This window comes from Podarcis vaucheri (assembly GCF_965113315.1).
Source record: "Podarcis vaucheri genome assembly, chromosome: 17".
Classification (NCBI taxonomy): domain Eukaryota; kingdom Metazoa; phylum Chordata; class Lepidosauria; order Squamata; family Lacertidae; genus Podarcis; species Podarcis vaucheri.
This window is the reverse complement of record NC_138755.1, coordinates 3,207,481-3,231,327: the sequence shown is the minus strand read 5'-3', so window position 1 is coordinate 3,231,327 and position 23,847 is coordinate 3,207,481. Positions and strand designations below refer to the sequence as shown.

General features: G+C 44.0%; 1 protein-coding gene across 1 annotated transcript; it reads left to right on the top strand.

Annotated features, from left to right (window-relative positions):
• Positions 1-5,076: 5,076 nt before the first annotated feature.
• On the top strand, positions 5,077-12,207 carry LOC309522453 (blue-sensitive opsin-like). The gene is made up of 5 exons (XM_082205734.1): positions 5,077-6,816; positions 7,156-7,324; positions 7,562-7,727; positions 10,250-10,489; positions 12,070-12,207. The coding sequence occupies exons 1-5, from the start codon at positions 6,429-6,431 to the stop codon at positions 12,196-12,198; spliced, it is 1,092 nt and encodes a 363-aa protein (XP_082061860.1). The 5' UTR covers positions 5,077-6,428; the 3' UTR covers positions 12,199-12,207.
• Positions 12,208-23,847: the final 11,640 nt, after the last annotated feature.

Sequence of the window (23,847 nt, the reverse complement as noted above, 5' to 3'; positions counted from 1 at the left end):
CTTCAATTACCCGGATATTTGTTGGATGTCAAACTCAGCCAAGAGCATAAGGTCAAACAGATTCCTCACTGGCCTTGCAGACAACTTCATTGTCCAGAAAGTGGGAGAAGCAACAAGAGGAACAGCCATTTTAGATCTGGTCCTAACCAATGTTGATGACCTGGTTAGTGGGGTAGAAGTGGAAGGATCATTAGGCGCGAGTGATCATGCTCTTCTGAAGTTTACTATACAGCGGAAAGGAGCAGCCAAGCATACTAGGACTCAATTTCTTGACTTTAAGAAAGCCGACTTCATAAAACTTAGGGAAGTGCTGGGTGAGATCCCATGGACAGCAATACTAAAAGGAAAGGGAGTTCATGATGGCTGGGAGTTTGTTAAGAGGGAGATAGTAAAAGCACAACGTCAGGCAATACCAATGAGACGGAAACATGGAAGGTGCCTAAAGAAGCCAGGGTGGCTATCTAAATAACTTTTAACTGAGTTAAGATTAAAAAAGGATGTGTACAAAAAATGGAAAAGGGGGGAAACCACCAAAGAGGAATTCAAACAAATAGCCAGCACGTGTAGACACAAAGTCAGAAAAGCTAAAGCACAGAATGAACTCAGGCTTGCTAGAGAGGTTAAAAGCAACAAAAAAGGCTTTTATGGGTATGTCCGTAGCAAAAGGAAGAACAAAGAAACAGTGGGGTCACTCAGAGGAGAAGATGGGGAAATGCAAACAGGGGACAAAGAAAGGGCTGAACTCCTCAATGCCTTCTTTGCCTCAGTCTTCTCCGATAAAGAAAACAATGCCCAACCTGAAGAATTTGGAGCAAATGATTCAGCAGAGGAAACACAGCCCAGAATAACTAAGGATAATAACACAGTACAAGAATACTTGGCTAGTTTAGATGTATTCAAGTCTCCAGGGCCAGACGAACTGCATCCAAGAGTATTAAAAGAACTGGCAGATGTGATCTCAGAACCACTGGCAGTCATCTTTGAGAATTCCTGGAGAACAGGCGAAGTCCTGGCAGACTGGAGGAGGGCAAATGTTGTCCCTATTTTCAAAAGGGGGGAAAGAGAGGACCCAAATAATTATCGACCAGTCAGTCTGACATCAATACCAGGGAAGATTCTGGAGCAGATCATTAAGCAAACAGTCTGTGAGCACCTAGGAAGGAATGCTGTGATCACCAATAGTCAGCATGGATTTCTGAAAAATAAGTCATGTCAGACTAACCTGATCTCGTTTTTTGACAGAATTACAAGCCTGGTAGATGAAGGGAACGCAGTGGATGTAGCCTACCTTGATTTCAGCAAGGCATTTGACAAGGTGCCCCATGATATTCTTGTAAAGAAGCTGGGAAAATGCGGTCTTGACTATGCTACCACTCAGTGGATTTGTAACTGGCTGACTGACCGAAGGGTGCTCATCAATGGTTCCTCTTCATCCTGGAGAAGAGTGACTAGTGGGGTGCCACAGGGTTCTGTCTTGGGCCCGGTCTTATTCAACATCTTTATCAACGACTTGGATGATGGACTCAAGAGCATCCTGATCAAATTTGCAGATGACACCAAACTGGGAGGGGTGGCTAACACCCCAGAGGACAGGATCACACTTCAAAACGACCTTGACAGATTAGAGAACTGGGCCAAAACAAACAAGATGAATTTTAACAGGGAGAAATGTAAAGTATTGCACTTGGGCAAAAAAAATGAGAGGCACAAATACAAGATGGGTGACACCTGGCTTGAGAGCAGTACATGTGAAAAGGATCTAGGAGTCTTGGTTGACCACAAACTTGACATGAGCCAACAGTGTGACGCGGCAGCTAAAAAAGCCAATGCAATTCTGGGCTGCATCAATAGGAGTATAGCATCTAGATCAAGGGAAGTAATAGTGCCACTGTACTCTGCTCTGGTCAAACCTCACCTGGAGTACTATGTCCAGTTCTGGGCACCACAGTTCAAGAAGCACACTGACAAACTGGAACGTGTCCAGAGGAGGGCAACCAAAATGGTCAAAGGCCTGGAAATGATGCCTTATGAGGAACGGCTAAGGGAGCTGGGCATGTTTAGCCTGGAGAAGAGGAGGTTAAGGGGTGATATGATAGCCATGTTCAAATATATAAAAGGATGTCACATAGAGGAGGGAGAAAGGTTGTTTTCTGCTGCTCCAGAGAAGCGGACACGGAGCAATGGATCCAAGCTACAAGAAAGAAGATTCCACCTAAACATTAGGAAGAACTTCCTGACAGTAAGAGCTGTTCGACAGTGGAATTTGCTGCCAAGGAGTGTGGTGGAGTCTCCTACTTTGGAGGTCTTTAAGCAGAGGCTTGACAACCATATGTCAGGAGTGCTCTGATGGTGTTTCCTGCTTGGCAGGGGGTTGGACTCGATGGCCCTTGTGGTCTATTCCAACTCTATTATTCTATGATTCTATGGTTACAGGAAGGAAGAGGCCCTTTTCCATTGTGGCCCCCTACTTGTAGAATTCTCTTCCCAGTGAGGTCTGCCTGGTGCCAACATTAACATCCTCTGAGTGCCAGGTAAAAATTTATCCCATGCGCTTGACAGATTAGGATTATTTTAATATTGATTGTAATGTTTTTTGCTGCTGTTTTACTTGGTTTGTTTTATGGGTGATTGTATGGTTTTTATTGTACTGCAATACTCTTATGTCACGCACTATGAAGTTTTTAAAAAAGTGTCAAATAACTAATTAATTGAAATAATAATAGAGAATTTGCAGGGGCTAGCTACATGTAACATGCAAATCAAGTATTTTAATTTTCTTTTAAAATTAATTACAGTTTTGGAGTGAGGAATTTAGAGCCAAGTAGTGGCGGAGTAGCTTAACACTTCCTTTGCCTTTCAGTTTCTGCACTACAAATTGCCTCCCCCTCCTTTTCAACACACACACACACACACACACACACATATGTGCAATCCCAAAGCAGCTTTTCTAAATAGAACAAACCAAGGCCGGACTCTAATCCAGGGGGTGCAGCAAAGGAAGATTGTTGTCTCTGGGTGATTTACAATTAATCAGCATGGGTTTCCAATGACAGCCACCCCACCCTGCCAAATTAGGCCACTAAAATTAAGAAAGCTTTAGGGAGAAAAGAAGAGCAGACTTTTGTGTGAAAGGAATATGAGCTCAGTTCTGGTACGGAAAATAAATTCCTGAGCCACAAGCAATCAGAGGCACTCTTTTCCTAAATTTCCTCTCCACTGAGTACTTTTTAAATACCTGGCTCCAACTGGCTCCTACAGGTTGAAATGAGAAAACAACGCTCATCTTGAAAACCTGAAATTTGACCACCCTGTTCTAATACATTTGTAGTAGTACACGCTTTCAGTGACTTCAGTCTGAAACAGCTGTAAATTTTTCAAATAAAAAACTAACATGCACAATACTGAGGCACAATATTGAGGGTACCATCCATTTTGAGCATTTTAGAGAATGGCAGGATATGTGTATAATAATTACTATCAAAAATTTATAACCTGCTCATCATTAAAATAATCCCAGAACTTGGTGCAATATGAAAAATCAAAAGTATATAATCAAATAAAACATCGAACCTTCAACCCAAGTCATACTGATCCAGCAGGGCAAGCATGCCCATACCCACCATAAACAAATTAACCACATCAACAGAAGCAGGACAAATAAATTTGCTTTTAACTGGTGCCAGTCAAACCTGACATGCCAGGGTACTCCATCACTGGGGACCCACTACTGAGAAGGCTCTCTCATGCCCCACAGCAAATACTTGGTAAACATGGCATAGATAGGAGGGTGTTTCCAGACATATCATTGGAGGTTTTGAAGCTGGGTGGCCATCTGTTATGGATGCTTTAGCTGAGATTCCTGCATTGCAGAGGATTGGACCATATGACCCTCAGGGTCCCATCCAACTCTACAGCTCTATGATTCTGTAACCAACAGGGAGGTGTATATAGGGACAAGCAACCCATCAGGTATCTAAATCCTAAACTGTGTTACAGCTTTGTATGTCAGAACAAACAGCAAACCATCAGCTAGGGTGGTTCCATCAGAACTGGTATAATATGTTATTGGCCGCAGCCTGCACCAACACACTGCTCATTCAAATTAAACTATAGTTTATTTTGTCTACTGTTTGTGATCTGCAAACCAGGCCTGTGTGTAGTTCATTTTGTCATAATTAACACATACTCAACTTTTCCTAACCATTCCTTTATTTAGAGATATTTTGCAAGTTTCCAATATCTGGGGGGTGGGGGTGGGGAGAGACCCAATCAGATCAATAACAATGCACAGCTGGCGGGAGTGGTGGATGGTTTTGTTTTTGTTTTTAACCAACTTCTGTTTTACGTAAGCAAATAGGTACATGGTCTGACTTACTTTTAATTATAATTTAGTGGTGACTAAGGACAGATCGTGAAGCTGAGGCTCCAATACTTTGGCCACCTCATGAGAAGAGAAGACTCCCTGGAAAAGACCCTGATGTTGGGAAAGATGGAGGGCACAAGGAAATGACAGAGGATGAGATGGTGGGACAGTGTTCTCAAAGCTACCAACATGAGTTTGACCAAACTGCGAGAGGCAGTGGAAGACAGGAGTGCCTGGCGTGCTCTGGTCCAGGGGGCCATGAAGAGTCGGACACGACTAAACGACTAAACAACAACAATGTCACTGGAACAAGTTCTGGGGGTGGAACTTGTATGAAGCTTGTATGAAGCTTGTGGCCAAGCTTGTATGAATGTAATTAACATGGATGGTATAAAAGGAAAAAGAGCACATGGATTTTAACCCCACCCCCCCTGATTCTGACAAAGATGCTCCCCTTCTTATTTGCGCTAGGAAGAAAGGCTCCAGAAGATCACCTCTTTTGTACCTCTTTTTAATAAAAGTGGGACCAATATGGAAATAATTGCTGATGATTTTCAACTGACCTAATGAGTGTTGTATCAATAACCACCATTAATTGATTTATTACATTTTATTTACTTATTACATTTATTACATTTTTATTAGGATTGAGGGAAAACAAGCAGGTGGGAAAAGAAAGCAACAAATAGCAAGGAATAAGACAGATTGACATTTATATAAAAACTGAAAGACTAGAGGCCATTGGTTTATACTGAACATTTTTATTTAAAAAAACACACGTGTCGTATATACTGTAGACTGTCCACCTGGTAGAGCGGCTTATTGGTTTTATACACATATGTAGTATTTCAAGCAATACTTGGTGAAAACAAGCTATCTCCCCGAAGCACAATTAGCACTGCTGCAATAAATGTATGTACATTTTGCTGTGGCTCTCAAGGTAGGATTGTGGCAAACAATGACCAGGAAAAGAATGGCCAGTGGAAGAAGTTCCAAACTGGAGGTACATGTGCTAGGGATAGGTTCATTAAATTGCCAAAATCAGATACTTTCACCACTCCATTGATTTGTATAGGACCAGAGGAATGGAATTAGGATAGGAATTAATTCAGTTTTTCCCTTCTGCTGAATCAGGGCTGGTAAGTAGTAGCACAAAGGTAAATAGTGGTGTCAACGGAGAAGTCATTCACATTGCATTTCAGAAATTAGAAACATAGGTGTGACTTTAGCAGGGCTGTTGAGAGCAGATGGAGTGCTAGTCTCAGTTCTGGGAAAAGCTCACAAGGTGAGTTAAAAATGGATCACACATTCCAAGTGTCAGGCTGGGGTAGCAAAGGGGAGGTTTGGCCTCATTGAAGTGCCTCAGTTCAAACGGAAGGAAGTTTGGATCTAGGATGGCAAGGGGCTGCAGCCTGGGAAGGGCCAGCAGAGCCTCTGCTGGAGGTGCCCAGTGAGGAAATGAGCACATTTTCTCCTCAAACTCTGCATCTCAGCTTCTTAGCTGGTCTTGTTATCTGACCTGCCCTCCTCCCCCTTTGAGTCCTTAATCGGGCTCCACCGTCCGATTAAGTACCTTCAAAGCGGCTTGTCAGGCAGCTAAACCTGTCTTTCCTTGCCCCTTTGGCTACAACTGCTCTGCCGTCCTTGAGGATAAGCTTGGCTTAGCTGAGGCTTTCCAGCCTTAAGGACGATTAAGGAAGACAGGAATGCCGGGGGGGGGGGCACAGATAATTTGTAGCCATAGAAGAAGAGACCTCGGGACCCCTCAGGTATAAAGGCAACCTGTACAACCACACAGTGACTCATTACCCGCTCGCCATGGTACCCCGGGCCGTCCGGCTGCTTGTGACTCCGTCCTCGCAAAGGGATGTGAACTGAAGCCGGATTCTCTTTCTGCCCCATCTCAAATAGCTGCCTCTCAACCTGCCTTTCCCACCCATTCCCAAGCAGGCCCTCTCTTTCAGTTTTCTCTGCTCAATCCATCTTACTTTGCACACACTCCACTACCCTCTCAACTCCCCAGCCCCATCATTTCCATCTCATTGTCCCCACTGCAATCCCCACCATGCACAAAGCCCGCTCCGACTCCCAGGATGACCTCCCGGAAAATTTCTTCATCCCAGTGCCCTTGGATGTTGCCAACATCACAACTCTAAGTCCTTTTCTGGTACCTCAGACTCACCTTGGTAGTCCAGGCCTCTTTATGAGCATGGCTGCCTTCATGTTCCTACTGGTTGTTCTTGGGGTACCCATCAACATCCTCACCATCTTCTGCACCTTCAAGTACAAGAAGCTCCGCTCCCACCTCAACTACATCTTGGTCAACCTTGCTGTGTCAAACCTGGTGGTGGTCTGCATTGGATCTACCACTGCCTTCTACAGCTTCTCCCACATGTACTTCATCATGGGCCCTCTGGCTTGCAAGATAGAGGGCTTTGCTGCCACATTGGGGGGTAAGTAAAATTTTTGAAACTTAGTAGCATTGGCAAGAATGAGGAGGATGAGTGGGTGGATGAGAGAGCAAGAAGACACAAGACTGGGAAAGCTGAAGGATTGTAAGGGATGAGTATGTGGGGCTATCTGAGGATTTCAGGGTACTGTGAAGTGACATTGCCAGTTAGCAAGCCAGAGACAGCTTGGATAAGGGAAATTGCACATTGTGAACAGGACAGCAGAGACTGAGGTTTGGGGAAAGCAAGGAATTGGTATGTGGCTGTTTTCTGCATCTGCATTTCCATATGCGTAGGGGGCTGACTAGACAATCATGTCCTCTGTTTTTTACTCCCAACCAGGCATGGTGAGCCTATGGTCCCTGGCAGTTGTGGCCTTCGAACGATACTTGGTCATTTGCAAGCCTCTGGGAAACTTCACCTTCAGAGGCACCCATGCCATTGTTGGTTGCATGATAACATGGGTCTTTGGCTTGGTGGCCTCAGTACCGCCCCTCTTTGGCTGGAGCAGGTATGTGCTGGAGAATAAGGTCATGTCAGGGAGGGGAAGGCTGAGCTGAGATTATGGGAGTAGAGGCAGTCTGGGTAATTTATACCTTGCATGGAATTGAGTTGTGTACAGTTCCCCCCACTTCTGCCTGAGGTACCTCACCAGTTCTTTGCCATGCCTAATGTATTTAGGGTAAAATTAACGCCACCCTCTGCTATTACTGGAAACCTATTGCTGAAAAGTGTTTAACTTCCTTAGGTATATTCCTGAGGGGCTGCAGTGCTCGTGTGGTCCTGATTGGTATACAACGAACAACAAGTGGAACAATGAATCTTATGTCCTATTCCTCTTCTCCTTCTGCTTTGGAGTGCCCCTGTCTGTTATCGTCTTTTCTTACGGTCGTCTTCTTCTAACCCTGCGGGCAGTGAGTACTACCTCTTTCCTCCCTTCTGCTCTCCTCTGATGAGACACAGCAGTAAGGAAAGGTAGCAGACAGCACCACCACCAGGGTGAAAATCTGCTCAGGTGTGTAACTGTCCAAACTGAAGAGGAGTGTCTAGAAAGGGATGGGTAAGAACAGGTGAAGCGGCTGTGGAATACCTCAGTCCACCAACCAGCATTAGCTCATTTGAACTCATGTCTGTTGTTTCCTGAAGTGACATGCTCTTGACCTCCATGCTACACAGACACAGGTTAATGTAAAATTCTGTAGGTGCCACATGCCTAAGGGCCAAATGAGATGTGATATTAAATGTGTGAATGCATGTAAGGTGTCTCGTTAATGGGCAGTATCCAACAAATAATAATAATAATAATAATAATAATAATAATAATAATAATAATAATAATAAATAATTACATCCCATCAGTGTAAGGGTTTGTGCTTGCACAGTGGAACTTTCTCCCCCTCTCCTTGGGGGATTGGGGGAACCCCTAGAACAGATTTAAGATGCACATGAGAGGAGGGGAGGGGGAGAAAACTCCGTTGCACAAACACATATACTTGAACTGGCAGGACACTTACTTTGTGCTATGTTGGATACAACTGAATATCTCTAAATAACTGTCACCAGGGAGCCAAATAAGGATTGGTACTACTTCATACAAATAGGCAACGTAAACTATCTACCCTGCTTCTGCAATCCTAATTAAAATGTCCCTGGCTGATACTCCCCCTCGGGTGGAGAAAAGGAGTCATTGGGACTGTTGTGGGGGGAGACATTCTTTTCATTGTGCATTCATGATGCATAGCACACATGATTGGGGTGGTTATATGCAAACTCTGTTTTTATTGATTGATGGATGGATGGATGGATGGATGGATGGATGGATGGATGGATTGTTTGGATTTGTTACCCATGCTTCACCAGAGTGGGCTACAGCAATTTAGATATACAGAATTAAAAACATATCCCAGGGCAGGTCTCAGCAATTTAAATATGTATTATTAACAGTAGTTTTAAACGAATTACAGTCACAAGAATGGTATGGGGCCTAAAAATATATATATCCCCAGTGTCAAAGGCCACAGTCATATGCATCTTCAGCATGCAGCAGAACCTACACAAGGAAGGTGCCGGATGCCCCTTTGTGGGCTGGAAATCCTATCCCTTAGGGGCCACCACAGTGAATGCCCTGAACTTCTGAGTGCGGTGCAACTACTTCTGCTCATACACACCAACTTACAAAGCCGATTGAGGGGACTGGTGTCACGCACACAGATTGCATGTGTGATGTCACATGCCTGCGCTTGTCAAGTGTTTGAGGTGGCGCTCACCGAGTGTCCCGAAGGTCAGCTTCTCCTCCCCTTCTTGTGGTTACCAGGGGAAGAGGCCCCGGCTCCTGCCAACTCTTGCGCCAAGTGCTGTGCACACTGAGGGCCCTGATCAATACTTTTCAAGCAAGGCATCAACAGATTCGGCTGCAATGGCAGCTGTACATGTGTGTCGAGTTACATCTGCATACTTTCGTGCACTGCACACATATGAAGGCACACCAGTGTGTACAAATCTGTCAGTTCCTGCCATCAATCTTCTAAACCAGCACTTCCCAAACTGACAATGATCGCATACCCCTTACGAGAGCTTAGACTTACCAGCAGCCCCCTTTCGGGTGAAGATAATTTGGGGTTAGTTTTAATAACACTATTTTATCTTTGAATTGTCTGCTGCAGCTAAAAAATCAATGTTAAAGTAACATTAAAATTTCTGTTTGCGTACTTCTAGGGGTACATGTATCGTGCTTTGGGAAACACTGCTTTAAGGAATTGCTTCCCCCTGTATCAGCTAATGCAGAAAGTGCAATGAAGAAAATATGAAGGAACTGGAAGGAGTAGGAAGAGGAATTAATATTTGTTTTGGGAATAAAAATATGGGAGGAGTCCCATTCATTTCAGTGGGGTTTGTAGAGGAAAGCTGCTCAGTGGATTATGTTCCATATCAACTAGGAGGTAGGGTAAGAAAATAATGGACTTGCACTGAAGGGAAGATTTTTAGGCCGAATGTTAGCGAACTCGTAAGAGCACAAGCAGTGATAGTTGTGGAACCTCTGATCATGGAAGGTTTAAATAAAAGGTAGAATGACATCACTTGGCAATGCTCTATGGAGGAAAAGCCAGGTTTCAATCAGATAAACCACAAGGTCCCTCCCAATGTAGTGATTCTTAGCTAGGACCTTGCATTCAGAAATCTACTCCATGGGTACTAGGCTCCACCATGAGAGACAGAGGTTGTGGTGATAAGCAAAGCCAGTGTTTTATTACGGCAGATTGAACCCCCTTCACCCACTCAGGTAGTGCCTTTGCTCACTGTAGACCTAATCAATACACCAGTGCTGCAGTTTTCCATTTTCTTTCTCCATCAATATGGCAACCCTGTACTGTGTGCACTCTGCCGCCTGGGCTTCAGTTATTCTCACTCATGGTTAATCATCTCCCCACCTCACCAGGTTGCCAAGCAGCAGGAACAGTCAGCCACCACACAGAAGGCTGAGAGAGAGGTGACCAAGATGGTAGTGGTGATGGTGATGGGCTTCCTGGTGTGCTGGCTGCCATACGCTTCCTTTGCATTGTGGGTAGTGACCCACCGTGGAGAACCTTTTGACGTTCGTCTGGCCTCCATCCCCTCTGTCTTCTCCAAGGCCTCCTCTGTTTATAACCCTGTCATCTACGTCTTCATGAACAAGCAGGTTAGCACGGGAAACATCTATAACCAAGCTGGTCTGGGTAGAAAGAGAGAGTGGCACATTTATCCCTGGTCCTGAATGGGGTAACTGTGCCCCTGAAGAACCAGGTGTGCAGCCTGGGAGTCATTTTGGACTCACAACTGTCCATGGAGGCACAGGTCAATTCTGTGTCCAGGGCAGCTGTCTACTAGCTCCATCTGGTACGCAGGATGAGACCCTACCTGCCCACAGACTGTCTTGCCAGAGTGGTGCAAGCTCTGGTTGTCTCCCGCTTGGACTACTGCAATGTGCTCTACGTGGGGCTACCTTTGAAGGTGACCCAGAAACTGCAACTAATCCAGAATGCAGCAGCTAGGCTGGGGACTGGGAATGGCCAAGACCACATAACACCGGTCCTGAGAGACATACATTGGCTCCCAGTACATTTCCGGGCACAATTCAAAGTGTTGGTGCTGACCTTTAAAACCATAAAGGGTCTTGGCCCAGTATACCTGAAGGAGCGTCTCCACCCCCATCGTTCAGCCCGGACACTGAGGTCCACCTCCAAGGGCCTTCTGGTGGTTCCCCCCCTGAGAGAAGTTAGCTTACAGGGAACCAGGCAGAGGGCCTTCTCAGCAATAGCGCCCGCCCTGTGGAACGCCCTCCCATCAGATGTCAAGGAAACAAACAACTATCTGAATGTTAGAAGACATCTGAAGGCAGCCCTGTTTAGGGAAGTTTTTAATGTTTGATATTTTAGCGTTTTTTTAATATTCTGTTGGGAGCCACCCAGAGTGGCTGGGGAAACCTAGCCAGATGGGCAGGGTATATTATTATTATTATTATTATTATTATTATTATTATTATTATTATTATCCCATACCTCTTGTATGCTCTGTTGGATTTCCCTGGAATCATTTAGGGCTCTGGCAATCTCTCCTCACTGCCCTGAATGTTCACTTGTGCCCCCTATGACCAGAACTTCACACAAAGAATATAAAATCCCTCACTTGGCTTACATGTCAACATTTCTCCCTGAGCTTATCAAGGACTCTGGTATCATCTCAGGATATGCACTCAGTGCCCCCTGTCAAATTACCTGCCCTACAGAGTATGCGTAGCAGTACATGTATTTGGAGACATTTCCGTTTTGAAGAGAGCTTTGTGATTTTCACACTGAACTTGGGGAGCACCCTATGGTTCCCTGCTAGGTTGTCCCTAAAGTGTCAGTAACAGTGGACAATGAGAAGGTCAGTAAATGTTGAGAGGTTTTTCTCGGAAAGACAGCTTCTGCACCACTGTCTGTCTTCGCCTGCAATGTGTAGCCACAGAATAATGTTAGGCATGGTTCAGGGTTGCACTCTGAGAGGGGCACTGTTGTGATGGAACAGGTCGGCAAATGTGTCACAATCTTCTGCAATGTGCAGGGGTTCCTTGGCAGATGAACAGATGTGAACAGGCTTCCCTTAAGTTTGAAAATCAGAGCTGGAACCCTGGCATTCAGCACTGTCCCTCTCTCGTATGGACTAGGGCTCAGAAAACTGTTGTGTCCTTCTTCCCTAGGGCTGTGACATCCCTGCTAATTAACCCTCTCTCCATTTCAGTTTCGTTCCTGCATGCTGAAGCTTGTCTTCTGTGGCAAAAGCCCCTTTGGTGAGGAGGAGGATGTTTCGGGTTCCTCCCAAGCCACCCAGGTCTCATCAGTGTCTTCCAGCCAGGTGTCACCAGCGTAACCATGAGCAAGGCCCACACCACCCACTCTACCTCCAGGGAACACTTCTACTGTATGCAGCAACACCCTTTGCCCTGCACAGCAGGATGCGCCCAATGTGTGCATTACTCCTGCAAGGGTCCCACTGCAGTTCCATTCGTTGCATCCGGCATTTGGTTTCTGTACAGGGCGCTCACATTACATACCCCAACCGGCATTGCTCCACCCGTCTGTACAATTAATGTTGCACTACAAACAGTTGTTGTGCTCATGGACTGCTCTTCCTGTCCCACTGAGGTGAGCAAGGTTATTGGACACACTGAAAAGCTATGGATGGCAATCAGGGGAGTCACTACCAGCTGCTGCAGAACAGTCAAGACCCTCGCCTTGTGGAAGTGACATCTGGCTGGTCCAGCCTTCCTTGTCTCTGCCACTGCTGGCAAATCTGTAAAAAGAAGAGCATCTGGGTTATATGTGAATGTCTTTCTGAGCTCTGGTTTATGTGCATTAGGAATTGGGTGTGCTATGAACGGTTAGCTTGACAAACTGCAGTGCATGTACTCATTTACTTCCACCTCCATGAGAGAACAGTCCCTTCTCACCAGCATCAGATCTGGCACATCTGACCACAGGTGTCTGATTTGGAGGAGGGAAAATTTTATCCTCTTAGACAGTAAAATTGCAAGTCAACCTTCCCTTTCTCTTCCTCCTCCATATTTCATTACCTCCAGCAGGAGGCAGCAAAAATGTATGTCAATGCTTGCAGATAGTAGGTCTGATAACCCTCAAAGCAGAACACAACACCACAGATGAGCTTTGTGTTCAAGGTAACCCTAAACCTCTGAATGCAAACACTTTTGCATGGCAGCTGCAGGGCATGGGTCATTAAAATTGCCTGATGACTTCCATTGGAGCAAATGCCAGAGATAGGTTACTGGGCTCTGTGGACCATTCCTCCTGAATTCCTTCCATTAGCACAATGACTCATTGGGGTCTTCAGAATCAGCATGTCAGAAGACACAAAACCAGTTAACCAGTACCTCTTGAGAAGTTCCTGTCTAAAATATATTTTAAAACTTTCCATTAAAAAGGATGGGGATTTAACAACCCCTCATAGCAGGATATGTGAGTACTGAGGAGTTATTTCACAGGGCTGTCATGTCATTATCAGATATAGCTATTCCTTATAGTTATCAGAAAAGCAATTGACTGCACCTTAGGCCACAAAAGTAAGAGCCAAACGTGCTTTGAACATGTTAACCTATTCAAAGCATGTTACATACGCTATCTCAATAATCGTAACACCAGCCCCATAAGGCAGCCTGGCATTATGAGCTATATTACTAAAGGAGAGCTGATCAACGTGGTTTTACCTAAGGATACCTGGTAAGTTCATAGCTAAATCAAGATTTGAAAACTGGGAACATCCTGACATATAGTGTATGTTCTAAACAAATAGTAAGGGCCAGGAATAAAACAAGGTAAAAAAACCCCTCATAACTTACTCTTTTAGAATGCCTCATGACTTCATGTGACCTCCAATACTTTGAGTTTCTGGGGATGGATAAGTTACTTTCCCCTCTGCTCTTTACCTGTCATCCCCTCATGCCATTGCCAGGGTAGAAAAGAGAGAGAGAGAGAAACAGAAACAGGACTCATTAGGGAATAAAAGTGAAGGCAGCCTATAGAGCTTGAGGGGCCAGTCATGCCTCACATAGCTTGCTGATAGCAGTAGCTGAAGAGGGCTGTCATGAAAGGCAAAGGGGTCAAGGGCTACCTGCCTTCCCTATCATTTGAGCATTGAGCAACAACCTTCTGCACTAGATAAACCAGGCTGATAGGCTTCAAACTTTGCCTCTGCTGTGCAGACCCAAGAAGCAGACAGTCATTGAGGGCAATGGTGGTTGTATTTTGTAAATATCCAATAATCCCTCAAAGTCCACCCACATCTCTGTAATTCCCTTCTATCTTCATGATTATCACCTTGTAAATGGAATACCTCTCCCCAGTCTCTCCCAGTTACATGAATAAATACAATGGAGCTGCAGCTTTGGAATCCACAGTGATGGCTGATTATTTGCAATCGCATATTGTTGCTAGAGAAATGCCCATTGCATACCCCGCCTTTTCCTTTCTCTATACACCTGTTGTGTGCCACCCTGTGCCCTGCCACATCCCCAGGATGCACATGAAATAAGTGCATCCTTATGGCAGATACTTTCACTCTAGCCTGTTAAAGCAAGGAAAACCTGAATTTCCCTATGGAACAATGTATAAAATTGTTTATAACTCTTGCCTCTTGCATTTTGGCAAATCCTCCATAATCCCCTTGCCTGAGATCACATAGGCAGACAGCCATCAGGGGAAGTTCCTGAATCTGCCGGTGTTTGCCCAGAGGCTCTGCACAGAGGATGCCTGTGCAGCATCCAGATTGTCTTATCAAACACAAATGCTTTGTGTACACTGTGTCTGGTCTGGAACCATGTAAAACTGTCTAATCCTCAGGAATGTCACACCTTGGCCTGCCTGAGTCACTGTAACCCCACCTTATTGTGATTTATTTCTGACTATTCGGAAAGGAGATGCAAACCTTGAAGAAGAGAATGCTTTTGCTGTGTTCTGGGTCCTTCACCTGACAAGGGGGGCGGGCTGGGGCTCTGTTGCAACAGATAATAAAAGATCAGCTTTGCTTTCACTGGATTTTCTGCCTCAGCTCATTCATCTTTGACTGGTAATGAAATCGGGGAGTTGGGCCATCAAAAGGCACCCCCTATTTTCTGGTAAAAGTATGTGATGATAAAGTCCCAATTTCTCCCCTTCTCTGAGTGATGGGGGCTGGGCTGTGTGGAAAAAACAGCAACCCGTCCAGGAAGGGCCTTGAATTCAAAACACAAGGAGCCTGTACATGGACAAGTTGCTAACGTGAATCTGGGGAAGGAGTCTCCCTTGCCCAGCCCCTCCTGTTGAAGCCTTGCCCGGGTGCCTTGCCCCCTGAAGAGTGTCAGGCGCGCGGCCGAGTTCTGCTAGTAGTGAACTTTTTCTAACTGTAAATAGTTCAGAACTAGCGGAATTCCTGACGAGAGCCCAGAAAGCTGGGGGCAAGGCCCAACTAAAAGACGAGATTCATCACAGCAATACTCTTGGCAACTCGTTCTACAAGTCAGGATCCCAGATCTCTTACTGAAGGACTGTTAAAGTAATCCACCACCTAACAGTCCTCAAACAGATACTCTACCTCCCCATTCAGATTCCACTTAAAATCCACCATTCTGGATCCACAGATACTTCTGATAACCGAAACCACAGAAATAGTATCATGTGTCTCCATATTTGCGAACTTGCAGTCCCCCACACTTTATCTAGCTCAGAAGGACATGGGCCCCAAACTATAGAAAGTATACTTAGCTTTCAAACTGTAGGTTCTGCCAGGTTTCCACAGCGGACAGAGGTACATGCACGTAGTTATACCCCACCATTAGATGTCAGAAACTGACAAAGCCAGAGAAGGTATATGGAGCAATCAAAACCTTTGGCTGGGAAAACAAGATAATCAAGAGGTCTGGATGTGCAGTAACATTACGAATAAAAAGCACCATACTGTGGAAAGAGGTGCTGAGCTGCAGAGACCTCCATAATACGCAAAAGCTGGAGGGTGTTACACATATACGATCTGAAGAGAAACCTGAGCATGCAATGTATTTTTTCTGTTTTGCAGCTGTGTGATTTGTGTGCATATTGTATTGTAATGGCCATTGGCTACAAACAATAAGAATGATTGATTGATTGATTGATTGATTGATTGATTACACATATACATGCATACCAGCAGAGTCCGCCAGGCACTTGTGGTCTCTATCCCTTGGTGGCTCACAAAAAAAGAGAGTACAACATCCCATAAGCAGCACAATTATATCTTGAGCTGATTGCTCAAAGGTGTTGGGTGTTGTGCACTCCCTAGAACCAACTACAGGTGTCATGCAGGGAGGGGGGTGAGCCCAGCGCTTTTCCAGCTGGAACTCACTGGAACTCAGTTCTGGCACCTGTCAGGTGGGCACCATTGCCATGATAAGAGAACAAGGGAGGTGTTCCTGGTGAGTTCCGGCACCTCTTTTTCTAGAAAAATAGCCCTGGGTGAGCCCCTCCCTCTCTCTTTCAAAGCACATGTGATTATTCATCAGGAGAACCTATAGCTGAAGGCACAACAGGTAGCCACAGTAAATGCCTTGTTTTTTCATAATTTAATCACAAATATATCCAAGGACAGACATTTTTGAATCTTCCCCTCCACACTAAAATATATACATGAAATGTCATCATTGAAGTAAAGTGCAATTGCACACACAAGCAAAGCATTTTCATTGCGCCCACCATGTTGCATACTAAAAAGTAACCAAGGTCCTTCCACCCCAGTGTGCACAGTTGCGCAAGTCATTTAAATATGCCCCATGCACTGTACTGCACACAAATGTACATCCTGCAAATATAACTGAAACCCCCTCCCACCCAAAAGCATTACCCCAAAGCGCAAGCTTCAATGGTCCTCTCCTTAAATGTGACTGACCCTGACATCCACTGAACAACCCAAGGTACCTGTCAGGATCCAGTCCCCGCGGTGTGCCCCTGGCGCTGCCTCCTGGACCTTTGCTGCGTGGCTCTTTCCACCTCAGCCTCCTAGGGCTCTGCCCCCTTTTCCGTGGCCGGAAGATTAAAGTTTCCAGTTTCCCTTAATCGGACTCCCCCGGAGTGACCCAAAAATCCCCTGGATTAGTTGGGGCCAAGGGGGTGGGTGTCACCTCCCATCAGCTGAGCAGCTTGGACTGAGCGAAGCTCACTGCAGTTTAAGGGGGAGGAGAATTAGGGCAGGTGTGAGCCGACTGGCAAGTAGAGAAGGGGAGCCAGCAGGGTCACATGGTTAAAATGGGGATCAGGACAGAGCGAGGCATTTGGATGCCTGTATGGCGCATCAAAATGGTGCACACACCAGATGCAGTTCTCACTGAAATGAATAGAAAAGCTCTTTTATAGTTCCTGTTAATTTAAATGGGGCTTTCAATGGCGATGGTGCCCGGTCGCTCAAAATAATGTTTCTTAATCCGCTGCTCAGAGTTCACATCCTGACGCAGTTACCACATCTTGAGTCATGGTAGGGTTACCTGTGGTGGGTGCTAAATATGGAAGCCAGAGACAGCATCTTCCATTCAAGAATCCAGTAATCTAGTTCTTCCTGTACCACAAAAACAAGTTCTGGGTGATAAATCACAATGATACCATGAAAATATTCTATTCCCCATCAAACTATATAATAGAGCAGGGATGCAGGAGCTTTCGACCCTCCTGGTGTTGTTGGGCCACAGCTCCTGTCCCTATTTTTCAGGAAAAGTCCCAGAATTACGAAAGCCATCCCAGCATCTAGGCCTAGGACCCTTGTACCTACGGGACCGCCTCTCCCGGTCTGCCCCACGGAGGACCTTAAGGTCCACAAATAGCAACATCCTAGAGGTCCCGGGCCCTAAGGAAGTCAGATTAGCCTCAACCAGAGCCAGGGCCTTTTCAACACTGGCTCCGGGCTGGTGGAACGCTCTGCCTCATGAGACCAGGGCCCTGCAGGATCTGATTTCTTTCCGCAGGGCCTATAAGACAGAGTTGTTCCGCCTAGCCTTTGGCTTGGAGCCAATTTGATTCCCTCCCTCCCTCTCTTTCTTTTTTCCTTTCTCCTCCTGTGAAGTGGCTGCATCGTAATGTTTTAATGTTGTATTTTAATCTTGTTTTTTAAGTTGTATTTTAATCAACTTGTTTTTATGATTGGTTGGGCAGCAGGAGGTGCCGGGGTTTGTCCTGAGCAGTGGCGGCTGCAAGGGAGCACCCTGTTGCTTCTCCCTGGCCCTGCCCCTGGCCTCCTCCCTTGGGCCAAGCAGGGGTGCAGGAGGAGAGGCTGGCGCCCCACCAGGCACACCGGCTCTGAGGGGCAGGCAGAAGGCAGGGTCACTCTGGGCATGAAGGGGGAGTGCAGCTTTGTGCACTCGCGTCTAATCTGGCCACTTTCTAAAATTAATTTATTGGTGTGTGCTTTACTTTTTGCAAATCTACCAAAGAATCAAATCAAATCAGGATTAAGGGGTTTTCTCAGGAGGGTGGAGGGTGTGTGTGCTGTGTCCCATTGGTGGTGTGGTGGTGGAGATGCTATGCAAGTGGGGGGAGGGACAGAAAATGTGGGGCCGAGGAGGGCCAGTTGGGGGGGGGGAGTGAGAAATGTGCCTATTTTCCTCTGAGGAATGTTGAAGAGTCTTGGCCAGGCATAGGCAAACTCAGCCCTTCAGATAGAATCATAGAATCATAGAATCATAGAGTTGGAAGAGACCACAAGGGCCATCGAATCCAACCCCCTGCCAAGCAGGAAACACCATCAGAGCACTCCTGACATATGGTTGTCAAGCCTCTGCTTAAAGACCTCCAAAGTAGGAGACGCCACCACACTCCTTGGGAGCAAATTCCACTGTCGAACAGCTCTTACTGTCAGGAAGTTCTTCCGAATGTTTAGGTGGAATCTTCTTTCTTGTAGTTTGGATCCATTGCTCCGTGTCCGCTTCTCTGGAGCAGCAGAAAACAACCTTTCTCCCTCCTCTATGTGACATCCTTTTATATATTTGAACATGGCTATCATATCACCCCTTAACCTCCTCTTCTCCAGGCTAAACATGCCCAGCTCCCTTAGCCGTTCCTCATAGGGCATCGTTTCCAGGCCTTTGACCATTTTGGTTGCCCTCCTCTGGACACGTTCCAGTTTGTCAATGTCCTTCTTGAATTGTGGTGCCCAGAACTGGACACAGATGTTTTGAGACTACAACTCCCATCATCCCTGACCACTGGTCCTGTTAGCTGTGCCTTGATTTCTCAGCCGAAACATAACCCGGGGTAAGTGCCTGGAACCCCCTGGAATCTGGCTACTGCTTGACAGAGATGGGGAGTGGCGTGTAATATTATATTGGGTAGACTGTGCAAGTGCTTCTGTAGTGAGCATTTAGAATTGGGGAAGGGTGAATGCTCTCAAAATGAATATTATTCCCAGGTTTATTTATATTTTGAGAGGACTTCCAGTTTTTCTATCTGGATCATACTTCCAAAAGATAAACTCCCTGTTTAGAAAATGTATTTGGGGCTTAACAGCACCAAGAATATCCTTGCAGAGAATGCAGTTACAAATTAAAGAAGGCAGTTTTGAAATTCCAAATTTGGAACTATATCATGATGCTTATTTGCTGTCAAGTATTAAATATTGGAAAACCACTGTTGGTATAAATTTTCTGACATGGGTAACTCTAAAATACATACATAGAGCACCTTTGGTTGGTTGAACGATACTAGGATCAAAATATTCAAAATCCCAGGTGACTCTGGAAACCACTAAGTCAGTTAGATGGAATATATTGTCTAATAAAAACAAATCTGATTCATTCTCACATGCTTAACTTACTGTGTAGAGAAACCCTACTCTAAAAATTGCAAAAAAGATAGTAACATAGAAAAACTGGATGGAAGCAGGTGTGTTAACTTTGGACCTGCTAATAGATGAGGAAGATGAATTTTATACTTATGCTGTTTTAAGACAAAAATGTCATCCATCAGATGAGGCCCAGTGGCAATATCTTCAATTGCAACATCTCCTAACAAGAATTTGGGCCGTCAGCCTTCTCAGCTTCTGAGACACCTGAGATATTGGAGCAATTGGATAGCTCACTTGAAACTAAAAAGCCAGTGATTACTCTTAAAAGATATTTATTAACAACAAATAAGTTTGGTATGCAAACTTTAAGAAATGATTGGAATAAAGAATTGGAACTTTCAGTATTATCCAGACAGTGAGAAAGTATTTTAGCCTCGAAAGCAGTCCTCAGGGGATTCTTGATTCAGCAGAATAGTTATAGAAGGAAGTTAAGAGAATTAAAAAAGGAAGAAATAGTGAAACAACTGAAAGAATGTGAGGAAAAATTAATAATAAACCCAGAGGATGAAAAGATGAAACAAATATCTAAAGTGCTGCAAACTCAATACTCAACATTATTAGGGCAAGAGGTAGAATGGAGGATAAAATCAATGAAACAAAAATACTTTGAATCTGCAAACAAGACGGGGAGATTGTTAGCATGGCAATTAAGGAAAAGGAAAAAACAAACGGTGATTAATAAGATTAAAATAGAGGAACATATAATAGAAGACCCAAATGAAATAAAGGAAAAGTTTCTTCAGTTCTATGAAACCTTGTACAAAAGAAAGGAGGATGAAGATATAATAGAAATAGAAAGATATTTGGAGAAGAATGGGGGTGAGAGGCTGACAGATGACGAAAAATCCTATCTAAATAAACCAATAATGACAGATGAGGTTAAGGAGGCCATAAAAAAAATGAAACCAGGAAAAGCTCCAGGTCCAGATGGTCTGTCACAAAAATATTATAAAGTCCTGGAGGAATACGTAACACCTGTCTTATGCGACGTATTTAACAACATCTTACAGGGTGGGAGGATACCGGACTCGTGGAGAGAGGCCCATATTACCCTAATACCAAAACCGGAGGCGGATAAACTTGACGTAAAAAACTATAGGCCGATATCACTACTTAATAACGACTATAAAATATTTGCTGAGATAATGGCAAAAAGACTGAAAAAATATTTGATAAAATCAATTCATAAAGACCAAGCCGGTTTTTTGCCAGGCAGACAGCTGAAGGACAACATAAGAAATATAATAAACATCATTGAATATTTAGAGTTTAAAAATGAAATTCCTGCAGCTCTGGTATTTGTCGATGCCGAAAAAGCTTTCGACAATGTATCCTGGTGTTTCCTTGTAAAGTGTATGGAAAAGATAGGGATAGAGGGGCCCTTCTTGGAGGGTATCAAAGCAATTTATTCGAGCCAAAGAGCGAAATTAATTATTAATAATAACTTAACAGATTCATTTATGATAGCAAAAGGTACAAGACAGGGGTGCCCTCTGTCCCCCCTCCTGTTTATTATGGTACTGGAGATAATTGCAAATAAAATAAGGGAAACACCGGAAATAAGAGGAATTAAACTTGGAGCGAAAGAATATAAATTAAAGGCATACGCCGATGATTTAGTGATATCATTAGAAGAGCCTTTAAAAAGCGTGGAAAAAGTCTTGGAAGTGCTTGAGGAGTTTGGGAAGTTATCTGGGTTTAAGTTAAACAAAACTAAGACAAAAATACTGACTAAGAACTTGGCGGAAGACTTAAGAAATCAATTAGAACAACAAACAGGAATTAAGGTAGTGAAAAAGGTGAAGTATTTGGGTATTTGGGTAACTACAAAAAACATAAATTTAGTGGAAAATAATTACAAAAAAACCTGGAGTGAGATTAAAAAAGACTTAGACATCTGGAGTAGACTAACACTCTCTTGGGAGGGACGAATGGCGGCCATAAAAATGAACATCCTTCCAAAAATACTATTTCTATTTCAGAATATTCCAGTAATCAGAGGAACGACAATGTTCAAGGAATGGCAGAGGACCCTGTCCAGGTTTATCTGGCAGGGGAAGAGAGCAAGAATTAAGTTTAAATTGCTCACAGACAGGAGAGAAAGAGGGGGGTTTGCTGTCCCGAATCTGCAATTATATTATGAGGCCGCATGCCTATGTTGGGTTAAGGACTGGATAGTTTTGGAAAATCCAGATGTGTTAGACCTGGAAGGATTTGATGCTAGATTTGGCTGGCACACCTATTTATGGCAGGATAAAGAAAGGGTTCATAAGGGATTCTCCCACCACATTGTCAGAGGAGCGTTGTTAGAGGTATGGAATAGAACTAAAAGACTGTTGGAAAAGGGCATACCTTGGTGGTTATCACCAGTTAATATCTCATCACTTAAAAATTTAAACATGGGAACCCAAAGATGGACCTACGAAGATCTCCTGACTAAATCAGATAAAGGGTGGAGAATTAAATCATATGAAGAACTAAAGGATAAGTCAATAGGGTGGCTACGGGTTCACCAAATTAATGCCCTATGGAATGAACACAAAAAAATAGGGATGAGTGAGAAAAAATCAAAATTACAGGTAGAAATATTAGAAGGAAAGAGTAAGCTTTTATCTAAAATGTACAATCAATTACTGGAATGGGATACTAAAGACAAGGAGGTGAAGGAGGTCATGATAAAGTGGGCCATAGATTTGGGATACAGTCTAGAATATGAGAGATGGGTGAAACTTTGGACTAAGGATATAAAATTTACAGCATGCGTTAGCCTCCGAGAAAATATCGAAAAAATGATGTATCGTTGGCATATTACTCCTGTTAAGCTGGGAAAAATGTACAAGACTGGAGACAAAAGATGTTGGAAATGTAAAAAAAAAGAGGGTGACTTCCATCATATGTGGTGGTCATGTGAAGAAGTGAAGAGGTTCTGGGGTCCTATTTACGACGAATTGAAAAAGATAATGAAATACACATTTCCAAAAAAACCAGAAGCATTTCTTCTGGGAATGGTCGGTGAGGAGATCAGGAAAGAAGATCAAACCATGTTCCAGTATGCAATGGCAGCAGCCAGAATATTGTTGGCACAGAACTGGAAATCATCTAAAATCCCAACTATTAGTGAATGGCAAAACAAGCTATTTGAGTACTCTGAGGTGGCAAAAATGACTCAGAAGATTAGGCACCAGAGTAATAAAAACTTTATTAATGATTGGAATAAATTTATATCATACATGGAAAAAAACTTAGGTAATATTAAAATAACAGTAGGTGAACTATAGAATCTGCGAAGTAAAGACAAAAGTTGAAAGAAGGAACTGCAAGAAGGTTATTAATGTGATATAGCTTAAATCGTGGTGGAGGGAAGTCAGAATGACGATATGATAATTAGTACTTTTGGAGAAATGTATTTACGTCTTGATGTTTTACTGTTTATATTTGTTTATTTTTTGTGTTGTGTTTTTTTTTGGTAAGTTTGTGATTTTAAAAGAGTGTATATTGGAAATAAAATTTATTTTTTTTAAAAAAAGTTCTTAACCCGAGGTACCACTGTATTGCCAGAAAATTTAGGGTCTTTTGTTCCAACTGGTCTGGGCCCCAGCTCTGTCAGCATCTTGGATGAATGGCAGCAGTGATTTGTGGTGCTGCAAAGACACACTCTTCCGCCTTTCCTTTCCTGTAGCTCTTGACTTCTTTGTCCCCCCCCATCTTGTTTCTTGCGCTCACCTGTGCACAATGTTGCCAGGCTTTTAATCTCCTCTGATCTCCTGTTTAACCCTAATTAGCAATTAAGGTTCCATTAATGTTTTGTCCTGCTTTCTATTTATACAACTGGAGAGGAGAGGAGTAAAGTCCCACCTCATCTCTTCCTTTTACTCTCTCTAAAGAATGGGCTCACCCTCCATCCTGACAGGGCAGTGGCTCATAACCCCCCCCCCTCCGAACCTTCAAAGACTTGCCTGACCACTCCGTGATTTTCCTGCCTGTAGGATCAGTTGCAAATGTGCTGGACGCTGCATTGCTGCATGATTGACAATTGTATTTTTATTGCCTTTTTATTTCTCATATATTGTATTACAATTTGAATTCCATAGAATTAAAAATGTGATACAGTAAAATACAGCATATGAGAAATAAAAGAAGCAATACAAATACAACTGACAATCAATATGA